The 17,414-nt window shown below is 41.9% G+C and overlaps 1 protein-coding gene across 3 annotated transcripts in view; it reads right to left on the reverse strand.

Annotated features, from left to right (window-relative positions):
- The window catches only part of khdrbs3 (KH domain containing, RNA binding, signal transduction associated 3), a 102,667-nt gene that overhangs the window by 46,076 nt on the left and 39,177 nt on the right, over positions 1 to 17,414 (reverse strand). For all 3 annotated transcript variants that reach the window (XM_010873820.4, XM_020050153.3, XM_020050154.3), the window contains exon 2: positions 12,032 to 12,159. In XM_010873820.4, the coding sequence (XP_010872122.1) occupies positions 12,032 to 12,159 (128 nt within the window). The remainder of the gene's footprint in view (positions 1 to 12,031; positions 12,160 to 17,414) is intronic.

Genomic DNA, 17,414 nt, shown 5'->3' on the forward strand with positions numbered 1-17,414 from the left:
GAAGCAAAAACCAGAAATATTTCTGCCCTCTAGGATGGCAGTTGAAGAGCCTGGATTTACACTATAGGAGATGTTTTAGCTATATGTTATGTTTTATCTGCTGAAAAAAACACGTGGGGCAAATTTCTGGGGGCTTTATTTTTTCAAAAGTGTCTAGGTATCTAAAGACAAAAAGTCTTCAGAGTTATACAATAGTCTCCCACATTTCTATGGGTCATTAACAGGAAATGTTGGTTATTCAGCAAAATGATGGCCTTTTGCATCCTTTTGATATTCTTTTTAGTGTTTTTTGTATAAATTAAATATTAAGCTTTAGAAACCATGTGAAGAATTCAATAACTCTGATATATATATAATGCATGTCCCGACTTGCACAATCTGTTACTTTTTAACCCACTTTAACTAAAAAAAAAAAATGTTGCTTTAAAGATTATTTCATTCATTTGAAAAGTGATGAATTTATGTCTTTCATTGCACGATCAAGCCTGCTATGTAAATTGAACTCTTGTTTTAATATGGTTTATTCATTTTAAAACGTTCATGAAAGAAACATTGAACATTTAAATGTCATAGTGTAAAAGCAGGTGATGGCTTATGAAGCCACAGGTGATGGCTTATGAAGCCACAGGTGATGGCTTATAAAGCCACAGGTGATGGCTTATAAAGCCACAGGTGATGGCTTATAAAGCCACAGGTGATGGCTTATAAAGCCACAGGTGATGGCTTATAAAGCCACAGGTGATGGCTTATAAAGACGCAGGTGATGGGTTATAAAGCCACAGGTGATGGCTTATAAAGCCACAGGTGATGGCTTATAAAGACACAGGTGATGGGTTATAAAGACACAGGTGATGGGTTAAAAAGACACAGGTGATGGGTTATAAAGCCACAGGTGATGGGTTATAAAGGGACAGTTGATGGGTTCATGGAAGACACCTGGTTGGGGAGGAACACAATGCAACACATGTGTGTGGAATAATGGGGCAGGAAGGCAATCAGGGTGTGACAGAGAAACAGCCTGGAAATGCTTTAATTGAAACAAACGTGAAGCTCACATTCCATTACAACAAGACTCTATCCATTCATGTCGAACGCTGCACACACAAATATGTATTGTTAGCAATAAATCTGCAGGATCTTATTTTACTAAATTATCAGTTAACTTTTTAAATTATATAAAATATCTGATCAAACAGTGTTTGGAAAGACAGAGGGGCTGTTTATTAACTAGAGCGCCATGTAATGTTATCACAAATTACAAGGGAGATGAAGACAGTGAAAATGCTGTTTTGTTTTGTGCTATGAAAGGCTGTTGATTCTGTTGACATTTTTTTTTACAGCTTAGTTATTTACAGAGAGTTAAAATGTATTTGCTTCAGATCTGATCTGTTTAAGGCCACTAAACGGCAGTGATAGACAATCTACACATTAAACACACCGTCGACTTTACTTAAGCAAACTAAAGCCTCTCCAACCATCATCTTACAGTGCATTGCTCTGGTGGGACCATCCAGATCACTGTTCATCGTTCTGTTACTGGACCAGTCTGGCCTTTCCAATAGAACCAGTCAGATCACTGTTCATCGTTCTGTTACTGGACCAGTCTGGCCTTTCCAATAGAACCAGTCAGATCACTGTTTATCGTTCTGTTACTGGACCAGTCTGGCCTTTCCAATAGAACCATTCAGATCACTGTTTATCGTTCTGTTACTGGACCAGTCTGGCCTTTCCAATAGAACCAGTCAGATCACTGTTTATCGTTCTGTTACTAGACCAGTCTGGCCTTTCCAATAGAACCAGTCAGATCACTGTTTATCGTTCTGTTACTAGACCAGTCTGGCCTTTCCAATAGAACCATTCAGATCACTGTTTATCGTTCTGTTACTGGACCAGTCTGGCCTTTCCAATAGAACCATTCAGATCACTGTTTATTGTTCTGTTACTGGACCAGTCTGGCCTTTCCAATAGAACCAGTCAGATCACTGTTTATCGTTCTGTTACTGGACCAGTCTGGCCTTTCCAATAGAACCAGTCAGATCACTGTTTATCGTTCTGTTACTAGACCAGTCTGGCCTTTCCAATAGAACCAGTCAGATCACTGTTCATCTTTCCAAAAGATGGCATTTGGAATGAGACAGTATTGTGAATCCCAAATGACACCTATGTGTCTTTATGGTTCAACACTGTCCATCAGAATGCAGTGCACTATGAAGTGAATATGGTGCCATTTGGGACATAACCATCGCCTGAACGGAGCCTTTTGGTCATTTGCAAAGTTTTCAGATATCTCTAATCCATTTCCTCCCACAAGACCATTCATCTGAACCCAGTCCAAACTCGCTACAATATCTTACTGTCCCTGAATGGGACTAGAAGGCGGACACACTGCCAGGCACTGATAGGGAGGACCCATACAGTAGCTGAACTGTCACTCCTTAATCATCTGTTGTCTAGGACCACTTTGCCTTTTATTTTGGTTGCACGCACAAAGATACACACACATGCAAAAACGCACACATCTGGACTACAGTTACGCTTGAGTAACCCTAAACACCACTCTCACAGTCGTAGTTTAGGGCTGACAGAGAAGCCTTGGGGCAGAGTGGTCATCGTAACAGCGACTAGAACTAAAACCCCAGCATTTTTTGCCACTCATCTTCAAGTTGTCAGGAGACTAAGGAAACGGGTGAAGAGATGGAGGGTTCTATGATGATTAAAAAGTCGGAGGACACCAACCAGTAGGAACGAATGTATTAATCACAGCTACCCAGGGGGGTGGGGTGGACCAACATCTAACATCTTTTCATCATTTCCTGAATTCATTACTGTACTCTACTAGCCTTCTCTGTGCTGCGAGGAGAGGTGTGTGTGTGTGTGCCGATAGCCAGGAGAGGTGTGTTCAGAGAAAAGACAGCGTGCAGTGATTCTGCTGAGGACAGCAGGACAGACAGGGCCAACAGTAGAAGAATAAATCACTTTGGCCGTCACTAAGGAGAGGAGAGAAAGGCAAAAACATAGCGAAGGAGAGAGAGACAGGGGAGGACATAGGGAAGGAGAGAGAGACAGGGGAGGACATAGGGAAGGAGAGAGTCAGGGGAGGACATAGGGAAGGAGAGAGAGACAGGGGAGGACATAGGGAAGGAGAGAGTCAGGGGAGGACATAGGGAAGGACAGAGAGACAGGGGAGGACATAGGGAAGGAGAGAGAGACAGGGGAGGACATAGGGAAGGAGAGAGAGACATGGGAGGACATAGGAAAGGACAGAGAGACAGGGGAGGACATAGGAAAGGACAGAGATACAGGGGAGGACATAGGGAAGGAGAGTGTCAGGGGAGGACATAGGAAAGGACATAGTGACAGGGGAGGACATAGGGAAGGAGAGAGAGACAGGGCAGGACATAGGGAAGGAGAGAGAGACAGGGGAGGACATAGGGAAGGAGCGAGTCAGGGGAGGACATAGGGAAGGAGAGAGTCAGGGGAGGACAGAGAGACAAAGGAGGACATAGGGAAGGAGAGGGAGACAAGGGAGGACATAGGAAAGGAGTGGAGAGACAGAGGAGGACATAGGGAAGGAAAGAGAGAAGGAGGAGAACATAGGGAGGAAAGGAGAGACAGGCAAAGACATAGGGAGGGAGAGAGAGACATCAAGGGAAGCAGAGAGAGATAAAGGCGAGGAGAGACAAAGACACAGGGAAGGAGAGTCATAGAGACAAAGACACAGGGAAGGAGTCATAGAGACAAAGACACAGGGAAGGAGAGTCATAGAGACAAAGACACTGGGAAGGAGAGTCATAGAGACAAAGACACAGGGAAGGAGAATCATAGAGACAGATACACAGGGAAGGAGAGTCATAGAGACAAAGACACAGGGAAGGAGAGTCATAGAGACATTGACACAGGGAAGGAGAGTCATAGAGACAGATACACAGGGAAGGAGAGTCATAGAGACAAAGACACAGGGAAGGAGAGTCATAGAGACAAAGACACAGGGAAGGAGAGTCATAGAGACAAAGACACATGGAAGGAGAATCATAGAGACAAAGACACAGGGAAGGAGAGTCATAGAGACAAAGACACAGGGAAGGAGAGTCACAGAGACAAAGACACAGGGAAGGAGAGTCATAGAGACAAAGACACAGGGAAGGAGTCATAGAGACAAAGACACAGGGAAGGAGAGTCATAGAGACAAAGACACAGGGAAGGAGTCATAGAGACAAAGACACAGGGAAGGAGAGTCATAGAGACAAAGACACAGGGAAGGAGAGTCATAGAGACTGAGACACAATGAAGGAGAGACAGGGACATAGGGAAGAAGACACAGAGACAAAAAGAAGGAAAATCACAGAGACAGAGACACAGGCAAGGAGTCATAAAGACACAGAGAAGGAGAGACTGAGAAACAAGGAAGGAGAGACAGAGACAGAGATACACTCACGAGAGGGGAGATACAGAGGCTACATTTTACACTGGTAACCCAAATCAGATGTTTTTCCACTAATTGGTCTTTTGACCCATCGGGATCTTTTCACATCAGATTGTTTGAGAGTGTGTGTAAGTGCAGGTAGGGACAGAGAAACAAAGAGACACAGAGAAACCTCTAGGGCTCTTTCCACCTAGCTAACGGTCAGGGTGACTTCTATAAAATATGTATGATGAGGTGCCCATAATGTACAGTGGGTAGAACAAGTATTTGATACACTGCCGATTTTGCAGGTTTTCCTACTTACAAAGCATGTAGAGGTCGGTCATTTTTATCATAGGTACACTTCAACTGTGAGAGACAGAATCTAAAACACATTGTATGATTTTTAAGTGATTAATTAGCATTTTATTGCATGACATAAGTATTTGATACATCAGAAAAGCAGAACTTAATATTTTTTACAGAAACCTTTGTTTGCAATTACAGAGAACCCTAACCCTAACCCTATTGTATGATTTTTTTATTTATTAATTTGCATTTTATTGCATGATAAGAATTTGATCACCTACCAACCGGTAAGAATTCCGGATCTCACAGACCGGTTCATTTTTCTTTAAGAAGCCCTTCTGTTCTCCACTCATTACCTGTATTAACTGCACCTTGTTACCTGTATAAAAGACACACACACTCAATCAAACAGACTCCAACTTCTCCACAATGGCCAAGACCAGAGAGCTGTGTAAGCACATCAAGGATAAAATTGTAGACCTGCACAAGGCTAGGATAGGCTACAGGACAATAGGCAAGCAGCTTGGGAAGAAGGCAACAACTGTTGGCGCAATTATTAGAAAATGGAAGAAGTTCAAGATGACGGTCAATCTCCCTCGGTCCAGGGCTCCATGCAAGATCTCACCTCGTGGGGCATCAATGATCATGAGGAAGGTAAGGGATCAGCCCAGAACTACAAGGCAGGACCTGGTCAATGACCTGAAGAGAGCTGGGTCCACAGTGTCAAAGAAAACCATTAGAAACACACTACGCCGTCATGGATTAAAATCCTACAGTGCACGCAAGCTCAACCCTGAGCATGTCCAGGCCCATCTGAAGTTTGCCAATGACCATCTGGATGATCCAGAGAAGGAATGGGAGAAGGTCATGTGGTCTGATGAGACAAAAATAGAGCTTTTTGGTCTAAACTCCACTTGCTGTGTTTGGAGGAAGAAGAAGGATGAGTACAACCCCAAGAACACCATCCCAACCATGAAGCATGGAGGTGGAAACATCATTCTTTGGGGATGCCTTTCTGCAAAGGGGACAGGACGACTGCACTGTATTGAGGGGAGGATGGATGGGGCCATGTATTGCGAGATCTTGGCCAACAACCTCTTTCCCTCAGAAAGAGCATTGAAGATGGGTCGTGACTGGGTCTTCCAGCATGACAACAACCCGAAACATACTACCAGGGCCACACACTGCCAGGGCCGTAAGAAGCATCTCAAGGTCCTGGAGTCTCCAGACCTGAACCCAATAGAAAATCTTTGGAGGGAGCTGAAAGTCTGTATTGCCCAGCAACAGCCACGAAACCTGAAGGATCTAGAGAAGGTCTATATGGAGGAGTGGGCCAAAATCCCTGCTGCAGTGTGTGCAAACCTGATCAAGAACTACAGGAAATGTATGATCTCTGTAATTGCAAACAAAGGTTTCTGTACAAAATATTTAGTTCTGCTTTTCTGATGTATCAAATACTTATGTCATGCAATAAAATGCAAATTAATCACTTAAAAATCATACAATGTGTTTTAGATTCCGTCACTCACAGTTGAAGAGTACCTATGATAAAAATGACAGACTTCTACATGCTTTGTAATGAGCAGTGTATCAAATACTTGTTTTCTCCAATGTCTTATTTAGTAAATTTGATTGTTGGCAGATTGATTCAAATCTGTTGGGTATGGAATGATCAAAGTTATATTTTACCGTCAACCTCTTGCATAATCCCAGATCACACTGAAATGTAAATTCCCGTATATTCTAACCGCCGTCTTTTCAAAAGAATGAATATCGAGTTATTGAAATCAATATCGTTTGGCATTTCACATTTTGAAAACAGCAGACCTCTTTTCTCTCACACGAAGCAATTCGAAGCACCTCTCACAGTAACACTACAAATATTCTGTTGTCCAGCAGCTGCAGCTTATTATCCATGGTTGCAGGAGCCACAGACTGATGTTGAACGGTGCTGATAGATGAGTATGATCATTCTACCGACGATGCCCGGGGCACTCGCATGTGGTGGAACAAATTGGCTCAGCACCGTCCGGGGATGGTGAGGTTGGTGTCGGACAAGGTACTGTAGGTCTTGTCTCATCCAACTCTAGCAACGTTTCCTGGTAGGGTGTGCGCCTACATGAATAATTGTTCGCTGGCGCATGTTCTCCTCCAAAGAGTAGGTACTGCTGCTATAAAGACCACATCTTTCGTGAGATTCCACGATGAGGCAGTGGTGAATTGCACGTTACCAAATGGAGTAAAATCTTTTTACAAAAGTGTTTTGAAATAAAACAGAATAAAATTTGACCTATTTCATAGCCAAAGTATAATTTTATTTGTTGCATAAAATGATATGTCTGGAAGCTGCACTCTAGTCCCTCTGCGTTTTTAATGCTATTGATAAAGAAACTTGTTTTTTGGTCTGAACTGTTGCTTCTGAAAAACCCAGCGAGCCACTTCAAAGATGAAAGCCAAAAGGTGATGTTTTGTGGTTCAGGGAGAAAACCCATTTGAGTCACAGCGATCACTCTCAGCCATTACTACCTGTCAGATCGAACAAATTGAATTTGTCTTCCTTCGGTGGCTTGTTGAGGCTCTAAACACCGTATTAGCGTCCCCACTTATCAAAGCTGTCAGGAAATGTGTTTAGCTGCACTCCTATGAGACATAGATGGGCGTCTAGATGACATTACATGCCTCTTTACTAGAAATGTCATTGTAATTGTTTTATGAAGGGACAAGACTTAAGCTAGCTCTTAGAATCAGTGTGTTTAGGTCAGAGAAAACTATAAATATCAAAGCTCCCTCGTGAAATAGTCTAAATCTATTTCAGTAGCACTCATTAGGGTATGTAAAGGACATATTTCAATGTCCAGACAAAAGCAGCCTGCAATACAGTGAAGAGGCTACCGATGAACATTTTACATACAAAACTGGAGTTTGAAATTCTTGCGTCGAAGCTCCCACAGCCTTAACGTCCCCAGAAAGGCAGGTCATCAATCTACAGCCTAGTTTCCGGGAGGACTGAGGTGAAAACCTGAGTGATGTCATCTTTTTCTGAGAGAGGCTTCTCACTTCTGCGCTAGCCACTCCGCCACGCTACTAGCCCTCTTGTTCCCGTCCCTGTGGGAGCTGGCTGTCATGCAGCTGCCGTGTGGCTTCATTAAACGCTGTGTCTGCCGGGAGCTTTGTCTCAGAGCAGAGGGCTGAGAGGCTGAAGGACTCTCATCACATGGCTAGAGGAGCACAGCATCACTCAAACAGCATGGGGTGTCTCATCCTCACACGGAGGTCATGCTGAGAGGTTGTGTGTGTGTGTGTGTGTGTGTGGCGGTGTATGCAGCATAGCTCTTTTTATTTCTGGCGTGACTTAATGGAAGTGCAGGTGTCTCTCCTGTTGTCTCTTTCTGAGTCTTTCGACCTATTGTCGTATTTTCTTTTTTTTTTATCTGCCTTTACTTTCACTCTGTCTTGAGTATTTGTACAATCTTTTTTTGTTAAGAAGGGCACTGATTGTTATGAGTTGGATGCTTATACAATAAATGAATATCTGCTTTGTCATCGACAAATTGGTCTTTTGCTTTTTCCAGTACTGGCATAACTTTTTGTTTTTACTGTTTACGGGCCCTGACACCAGCTTTACTGAGACAGTGCAGCTTGCACGAAAGCAACCGTCTTCTTTAAAAACAGCTTTTCATCAAAATGTACAAGTTGAATTAAGCATTAACTGCCTTGTTCTGCCCAGGAATAGTGCAGTATGGAGACAGTTAACTTTCAGCTGTCCCACAACCATGTTGCACCATAGCAACTGGTACTTCGGTGCATCACATACTAAGGGGAAGGTGTTGTGTGAGATGATTGGCTGATAGACAATGTGGTTAAGCCAATAGTTGTCTCGCTCTGAATTTTGGGCAACTTTATAGCAACAAGTGCCCTGAGAAAGTCACTTAGTCTAATTCATCCTCTGTGTCGTTCTGAATACGTTTCTAAAAGTACCGTGACTGGGACTATAATCATGGTCCCAGTGTCTGTGAGCACTATTGTATTGTCACAATCCTCGCCATGAGCCGTGTTACAAATCCTGCCGAGTGTCATGATAGATGGTGTTTGCCTTTCCTCTCTCGCCGTTTGCTACATTGGTGTCAGAACCCACGGCTCGCCTGTGCCAGGGGGCTGAGTATTCAGAGCATGGGGACGTGCCTTCCCTTAGGAGGGAGCACTGTCACAATCCTCATAAGTGGGTTACTCTATTGGCATGATGCGGAGAGTGTTTGCTTTTCACGCCAGCAACCCTGCTTCTATCCCCAACTACAACAGCAAAAGGCTGAGCTTTTCTACATAATGTGCCTTCAGAAAGTAACTTTATCCACATTTTGTTGTGTGATAGACTTAATGCATAATTGATCAGATCAATCAACACACAAAGCCCCAAATAATCACAAAGCATAAACGGGTTTTTAGAAATATGTGCAAATTCAACGAAAAACTGAAATATCTACTGTACAAGTACATTACAAGATCAGACAAAAGCTCTCCTAAGTAAAAGGCATATGACATGTTGTCTGAAGTTTTCTGAGACCATGATAAAAAAATGTATTTGGTCTGATGAAACCAATATTGAGCTATTAGTCCTGAATGTGAAGCACTACTCTTTATCACCCAGCTAATAAAATCCCTACGCTGAGGTATGGTTGTGGGTGCATCATGCTATGGGGATGCTGTTCAGCGGAAGGGACTGGAAGACTGGTCAGAATTAAGAGAAGGATGAATGGAGCAAAATATAGCCAGGTCCTTGAAGAAAAAACACAGAATCGCAGACTGGAGTGAAGATTTGTCTTTCAGCATGACAATGACCTTAAGCACACAACCAAGACGACAATGGATTGGCTTCAGGACCGATCTGTGAATGTCCTTGAGGGGCCCAGCCAAAGCCTGGACTTGAAAACTATTCAACATTTGTGGAGAAACCTAAGGATTGCAGTTCACTGACACTCCCCATCTAATCTGACAATGCTTGAGAGGATCTACAAGGATGTATGGGAGAAACTGCCCAAATCCAGGTGTGGAAACATGGTAAAGGCATATCCAAGAAGACTCAAAGCTGTGATCGCTGCCAAAGGCATTTCTATATAGTACGTAATAAGGGGTTTGGATAATTACATAAGTTGGCACTTTTTAAAAATGTGTTTTTCTTTGTCTTTATGAGGTTGCGGCAAAAAACGATTATGTCTATAACAGGAAATGTGTAGAAAGTGAAGGGGACTTTCTGAAGGCACCGTATCTGTCTGGCTAATGCTGGCAGGAGTATGAGGTGTTTTTGATACATCGTGGTACGGGGTAAATAAAACTTACGACAAGCCGTTTGTATTTTACCTTTAAAGTTACTGTATAAATTGGGATTATGTGGTGCATCAGTATGACAGTGTGAGTTACAGAACTAGCTGGCTAGCAAACTAAATTATGAATGGGGTTTGTTTGTAGTAATAACATTACTGTTGACACAAATTATTTGTTATTTACTTCAATAACAAAAATGATTTGTTATTGAAGTTAATAACAAGTAATCTGTGTTACTCTACTGTATGGGTGGGTATGGTTCATTTTGTTGCTAACATTACGTGATCAAACCAACATACTTCATCCATGTGTTTCAGGAGGGTATTGTACCATCATCATTAATATTATTGTACATGCTCTTTTGTTCTTTCTCAATCCGCACTGACACATTTCCTTCTCAGTTTTTAAATGAACACTTCGTATTGACACGTTTGATATTGATACTACACTGCTACTGTAGAATATGCAAGTACGGATTTCAGCGTACCACATGCAGCATACCCATGTAGCTTTACATAGTTGATATAGTTTGTTCACTAGATACACTGTGGAAAAACAACAGAAACTGCAGTATGTTCAGATTAGCACATGCAGTTGGTAAAAGACGAGACAATTTCTATTTTTACCTAGTATTTCAGTATTGCAGACTGTGTAGTAGCATTTTAGTCTTAAAATCTTTGGCTGCTTTCTGCACATTGACATTACATTAACATTTAAGTAATTTAGCAGATGCTCTTATGCAGAGCAAGTTAGAGTAGCGTGTGCATACATCTTCATACTTGTTCACACGCTACCTCACTTGGTTTCACATTGGAGTCCTTAAAAATAGGGTCCGGGCTACAAATTAAGGAGAGCGTAAACAACCGAAAACAGACCTCTGTTATGTGTAAAAACGTGAAAATAAACATTCAATGCTCAAACTTAGAAATACAAAACCAGAACTGATATCCACCTAGATGTCTCTGGAGGAAGTAGCAGACTAAAACAATGTATTTGCATTATAGAGAAAACTGAAGCAAAAGACATATAGAAAAACTGCATATTAAGTGAATGGAGATTTTATGTTCGTTTTACACCACAATAGTTTTATTCAGATGAATTGCTTTATTCGGATAAACGAGATTTGCATCTGATATCAAAAATACATTATATAAATGGATGAAAATGGCAATTGTCATACATCGCCATCCGAGTTAGCATGGGACACTTTTCTGACCGATACTCTCTGCGCCAACAGAGGTCTGAAGACGTCTCGCTCAATATGTATTAGAGCTAGAATCAGCGTTTACATAGAAAGTCTGGTTCTGTAAGTCTGGTTCTGTAAGTCTGGTTCTGTAAGTCTGGTTCTGTAAGTCTGGTTCTGTAAGTCTGGTTCTGTAAGCTCCATAAACAAAATGAGAAAAACAGATTGCTGGGAAGCGACTAAAAACATCTCACACTGGCACTTAAACAATTCTACTATCACCTGCACTTGTTTGACGGAGACCAGGTTCTGTTAGTTAAAAGGTTAGAGTTTATACATCTTCCTGATCATTGGTCTGGGAAAAGCGATACAGGAGGATTTGTTTCTCCTTAGGGTGCAGTAAAATGTATTGTCGCTAGTGTGAATATTTTTTTTATATTTTATTATATTATGTTAATGTTATTTAAATGAAATCATGTCCATAACAACTGATGTAGTCTAAACAGGCACTCAAACGCACATCACTGACCAAGGTCAGTCAAAAGTTGGGGGGAAGCGTTCTGCAAATAAAGGGGTTATTTGTGCTGTGATGTTACATAAACTCTTAATAAAATGTGATCACGTGAGCCTAATTCTGCTGCTTGCATTTTAGCTGACTTAGTTATATAGCAAATGATTTCCCTCTGTGTAAATGAACACTTGAACTGTCAAGTGATTGTTGTCTAGGAAGAAATGCAAATAGAAAAGACATCACGTTGTTTGTTTGCAGTTTCACCATGTGATCTGACAGTCTCTAACCCAAATCCAGCACTACTTACTTTAGGAAACTGTTTGACAGGTATTAACACTTTCTGTCCCAGCTTCATGTTCTTGTTGATGACAACGTCGATGAACCTCTCATCTTCTTTGTCTTCTTTTCCTTCATCTTTTTGTAATTTTTCGATTTCTAAAGCGGAAAAAAGAAAAACGCAAAATCAATGACTAATTTGGATTAAGACAGACATTTAAAGAGTGACAAAAAAAGAAGTCTTTCCCTTTTCTCACAGGCATTTGAAACAATAGACATTATGTGTGCCGGATTGTCTGCTGGTTGTCACTCAGACACACACCTTTTGCCTGCTCAATGAACTGTGAAATAAGCTGTTTTGGCGATGCCGTAATTTAGGTGGATGTGGTTCTAATCATTTTACAGTCGTTCATCACGGCCATTGGACAAATCTCCCTGTCTGGATTGTATTATTTAGCAATTTTGACTGTAGGTACATACAATTTCAGAGACATTTAAATATCTTTCATGTTCCACCAACATGAAAAATGATAATGAGGGGAGACCAGGTAGAGAGACGAGTATATCTCCAGGGAAATATTGTCTGTCACCGTTCCACCCGTTTAGAAGGTAGCCTTTGATGGATTTGTAGGTGTAACCTTGAAGATTCTATGAGATAGATAACATCTGTGTTTCAAAGCCAATAAAATGGTAATGTAACGGTGGGGAAAACACATATTGTACCTGTATATTGACTAAGCATGATATCTAAGTGAATAACAAAACCTCGGGATCTTTGACGCACAGGCTAATAAAGCCATGGCAATTGACACGAAATTGAAAGCCATGTTCAGTCTGTGTAGCAAGCCAAGCAGTCTTCCCGATTTGAATTTCTAATCACTGCATATCATTATCATTGCTTCTTGAAGTTTCGGTTCCCAAATGACATACAGTAGAGTTTCACTTAGTTGACTGCATTGGTAAAGCAATCAAATAAATAATAAAAGAGACTCTGTGTCCTGGCTCTAAGAAGCTACGGCAACACAGCTGTGAATATGGGACCATACAACCTCTTCGCGTTCCTAAGACATCCTAATGACAAATGTTTGTTTGCAGGATGGATTCCAGGAATTAAACGAAAGATGAAAAACATTTGTTTTAACTACGATAACAGATGTACGGTATCAGTAAGCTGGGATATCTTCTAAGCCTAAACTCATCCCAGGAGGGGACAAATTCCTCATGTTCTGAGGAGAGGCCAGATTAATATTAATACGTGACCTCTCTACATTCCTTGCGGATAGTCTATCATCCTTCCTCAATGCTTTGGTTGGGCTGAAGGCTGAATTCAGTATCCTGTGGTTAACTCAATGAAACGCTGTTGTTTTCAACAGTTTTGCGGTGCGCCAGTGAAAAGCCCCAAGGTGCATGGCTGTCAGGATTTTAAAACATCTGGGAAGAGATCAACGTTTTAGACTGTCTAATATACCAAGCTGTCTTAACAACCTAGTGCAAACTGCCGCGCGGTGTTCTGTTTGCACAGTGGTCTGGCAGATACATATCTGGAAAACAGAGTGGACCCGGCGCCTCAGGAACCAATGGTTGCTGTTGTGTTGGATTTCAGCTGGCCCTGCAGGGATGCCCGAATCCAAGAAAAAGGTCCCTTTTGATGGGCTCTGCGGTTCTTCTCTCGCCATCAAAGAGGCTAGATGTGACATTAAATGTGTATTCGCAGCTCTGGAAGACCTCAGTGTGTGTCTGTGACAGCCATGTCCCACACAGCAGGGGGTCTTGGCCCAGCTGTTTGCTTCACTATTAGATACGGAATCACTTAAGAGGAGCCCAGCACTGATGTAGACCAAACCCATCCTCCATTTAAAATTCATAAGCTGGAAGAGATTTGCAGGATTATGCCTGATTTCCGATTCGGGCTTGTGAGTGGTAAGGAGTTGAGATGGGGGGGGGGGGGGGGGGTTGGGGTGTGTGAGCCGGGCAATCAGGCTATTAAGTTCCCTAATGTCAGGTTGCAGAGAGGGTCAATGTAACCATGTGATATTGACAACTGGACATTGAGGTCTTCTAGCTGAAGTGGACAGAAAGTGGTCACATCAAATATTGATCATGGAAACTATTAGGGGAATGCATATGTTGCCCTGGTAGTTAAACTGTGACATTTTTAGCAAACTCCTTGAGACTAGTTGACAGATGAACAACGATTAAGGTTAATAGATTTCTTCTGAACGGGGGGGGGCCGCGGTCATGGCAGCACTAGTGGTCACTCACCATGAACTCTGTGAAAAATGCTTGGACATTATTATTCTAAAGGTGTTCTGTCCTGCTTTCTAATGCTGTTATTTTATGTTTGTACAAAAGAAAAAAAAAGGGTTGTCTTTGCGAAACTCTTACCCAGAAATTGCCCAATTCTGCCTTTGTGATGGTAAAACATGTCAGAGCTTTGAGTATGGAGACATCAGAGAAGCCAATGTACAAATGGTATGCTATGTTTCTGTGATAAAGCAACAGAAAACATTTAAAAAGGCTTCCAGCAACACTTACATAATAATAATAATAATTAATTAATTAATTCAAATGTTACAAATAATATTAATATGATAGTAATATAATGTATACATACATAGAGCACATTTCAATTAGAATTTCATCTTTACATGAAGAATAAAACAAACATTGCCACAAATCATCTGGAAATGACTGCTTTGGAATTAACTAAACATAATAATTGATTTTGTACTTGTTTTATGTAATAGTGTCTTAATCTATTTCCCAAACATTGCGGTGAATACACACTGCAGTCAATGCATCCTATTTCTGTATCGACCTTATACGGATATTCTTCTCAGTCACAGAAAGAAAATGTACAATACGGTCATGAAATAACAACACAGTATGTGTATATACTAGTATGTGAAGAACCAACATTAGTAAGAAACACCACCATTTTAACTGATCTGTAGGTTGGGCGTCTAAATCTACCATGTTACGGATCAATATTTCGATATGTCACAGTCCAGTGTTTGATATAGGTGCTATTTTCCCCACAAACTGCCCCCCGCTTGTAACTCTCAGCAGATTTCCATGACAACTGACAGACTGTGATGAAAAGCACCTTATTCTGAATTCCAATCGTCTAAGTGGTTACCTGCAGTCTCCAGGCTACATTGTGTGGCCAAGAGAACTGCACATTAACACAGAGGGAATTGAACTAACCGCTCTCTCCTTTTAGACAGGCAGGACTCTCAGGGCTGAGCACAGGGGGGGTGTCCTGACATTAAAGTGACATTCAATATAAAAGACACAAAAAGTTTGTCTTGTTTTTTGTTGTTGTTGAAAGTTTGTCTTTAGCAGAAATTAATGTAAGGGTCAGGGTTAATTATTTTTCCAGTGTTGGCCAAAATTAATCAAAAATGTTGTGCGTGTTTGATCATTAATCGCAATATTGGACTATTGATAAGATACAGTGCATGAACTTTGTGACACAAGTGTCCACGCAGCAGGAGGCCGGAGCAGGAGACCGTATCAGAGAGCAATCTAAAACATCTCCGTTTTACGTGTCAATACCCCCATCTCATCCTTTCCATTTCCATCTCTGGGTTTCACACAGCACTTTGTATTACGATGAAGAAATCCCAACCGTACATGAAAGAAAGCTGGTGACAAAATGTCACTGTATGTTTTTCTCCATAAATGTGGGACTGCCTGCCTGCTCAGCCGGTCTGCTTGTGTGACCTAACATTCAGTGCTATCCAGGGTATCCGACTGTGACCCTAGAAAGAGAAAGAGCTCAGCTCAACGCACAGACCCTCACGTGGGCCGCCGACTCTGCCCTGAAATCTCAATTTCTCTCTGGCTCCTTTACAAGGTCAGACTGGCGGCAGGAATTCATCTCGGGCTCTAATCTAGAGATTACATTCTTCTTGCCCAGCCCAGTGCCAGATCCTCCCTCCCTGTCTTTCTCTCAATCTCTCTCCTCTCTCTGTTACCTCGCTGTCTTCCTCCCTCTTCCTGCCCTCTGTGGCCTCTGTCTATCTCCTTGCAGCCCTTGTCCTCCATCTCTCCCTCTCTCCTTCTCTCTACCAGGCTCTCCACGGGGCCCTGGCAGCCAGGATCTCTGCTGTGAGGTTAGTAAAGTGCTCAGACCTGCTTACAGTCGGCAGATAATGTCCAGGATTAAACCTCTGAGCTCTCCATCCCTGGCCCCCTCCTCCCGTCAGCCCAGCTATGGTTAGATGGTTAGACAGAGTTTGAGAGCCCCTTTATCAGTACAGGGGGCTTCTTTAAACTGCACAGCCTGCCAATCAAGAACATATGCAACAACCTGGACCTTCTCTGTTAACTTAGAACATAATTTCTATGACTTCGCTCCCCAAATAATTCTCCAAGAGGATAGACAAGGGGATAGAGAGGGTTTATCTTTGGCCTGAACCACACTGCTTTAATGGTAGTATACTATAGGGAATATTTTGGAAGAAGACATACGCATACCAAAACGAAATGCAGCCCCCTGTATCCATGCCCCCGACCGAAGGTAGAATTGTTTGATGGAATCCCTGTTTTGTTTTTTTGTGAAGAGTTTAGCCATTCTGAATGTTATTGATTTTTGCCACGGTAAAGGATTTAGACATTTCCCCGTCATTTAAACAAGAATTACAATGAAGTTTGTTTTCTTACCTAACCGGAGGAAACAATTGAATTGCATTTGCATTTCTATATTTCCATAAAATAGTCTGGGGAGACAGCTCTGTTCAAGACAGGGAAGACAGTCGAAGACATGAAAGGATTTGCAGTTGGCTTATTCCTCAGTCTCACCTTCAACCAAACCGAGTGCTGAGATACTCATCTGTCTCCCCAGATCATACAGATGTCCTTCGCAGAAAGAAGATATTCTATTCTCCATGCAGACATATCATGACAAGCTGTATTATGATGTTATGATGAGCCAAGCCTCCAACCAAATAGAGGTTCAAATAGAGGTTCCATTTTAAGATGAAATGAAAGCATTTGCTCGATATGACTGTACAGTATGTGTAAGGGTTTCTTAAACAACAGAATAATGCCATTCTCCTGTTGAGTCCCCTAGAGGCAGATTCATCAAATAATGAAATAACTACCCATCTACCAGCCATGGGGATATAGTTCACAGTCACTAGAAGTCTTGAATAGCGTCCTGCATTCCCTACAAAGCTTACTATATTTGACCAGGGTCCATAGGGATCAGGAAGCTGGAAAGGTTTGTACTTCTACAGAACTAACTCTGAACTACATTCCCTGACTGGTGTGGTGGACTGAACTCTGCTCCCACTCGGATCCCTGTCCTTGTAAATAACTTGACTGATTGTGTTGCGTTCTTTCAAAGGAAACTGGGGTTCTCAGCCTGCTAGGCCGACAGAATTTTAATAGCCATAAACATGACATTA

The sequence above is a fragment of the Esox lucius genome, chromosome 10 (assembly GCF_011004845.1).
Source record: "Esox lucius isolate fEsoLuc1 chromosome 10, fEsoLuc1.pri, whole genome shotgun sequence".
Taxonomy (NCBI): Eukaryota; Metazoa; Chordata; class Actinopteri; order Esociformes; family Esocidae; genus Esox; species Esox lucius.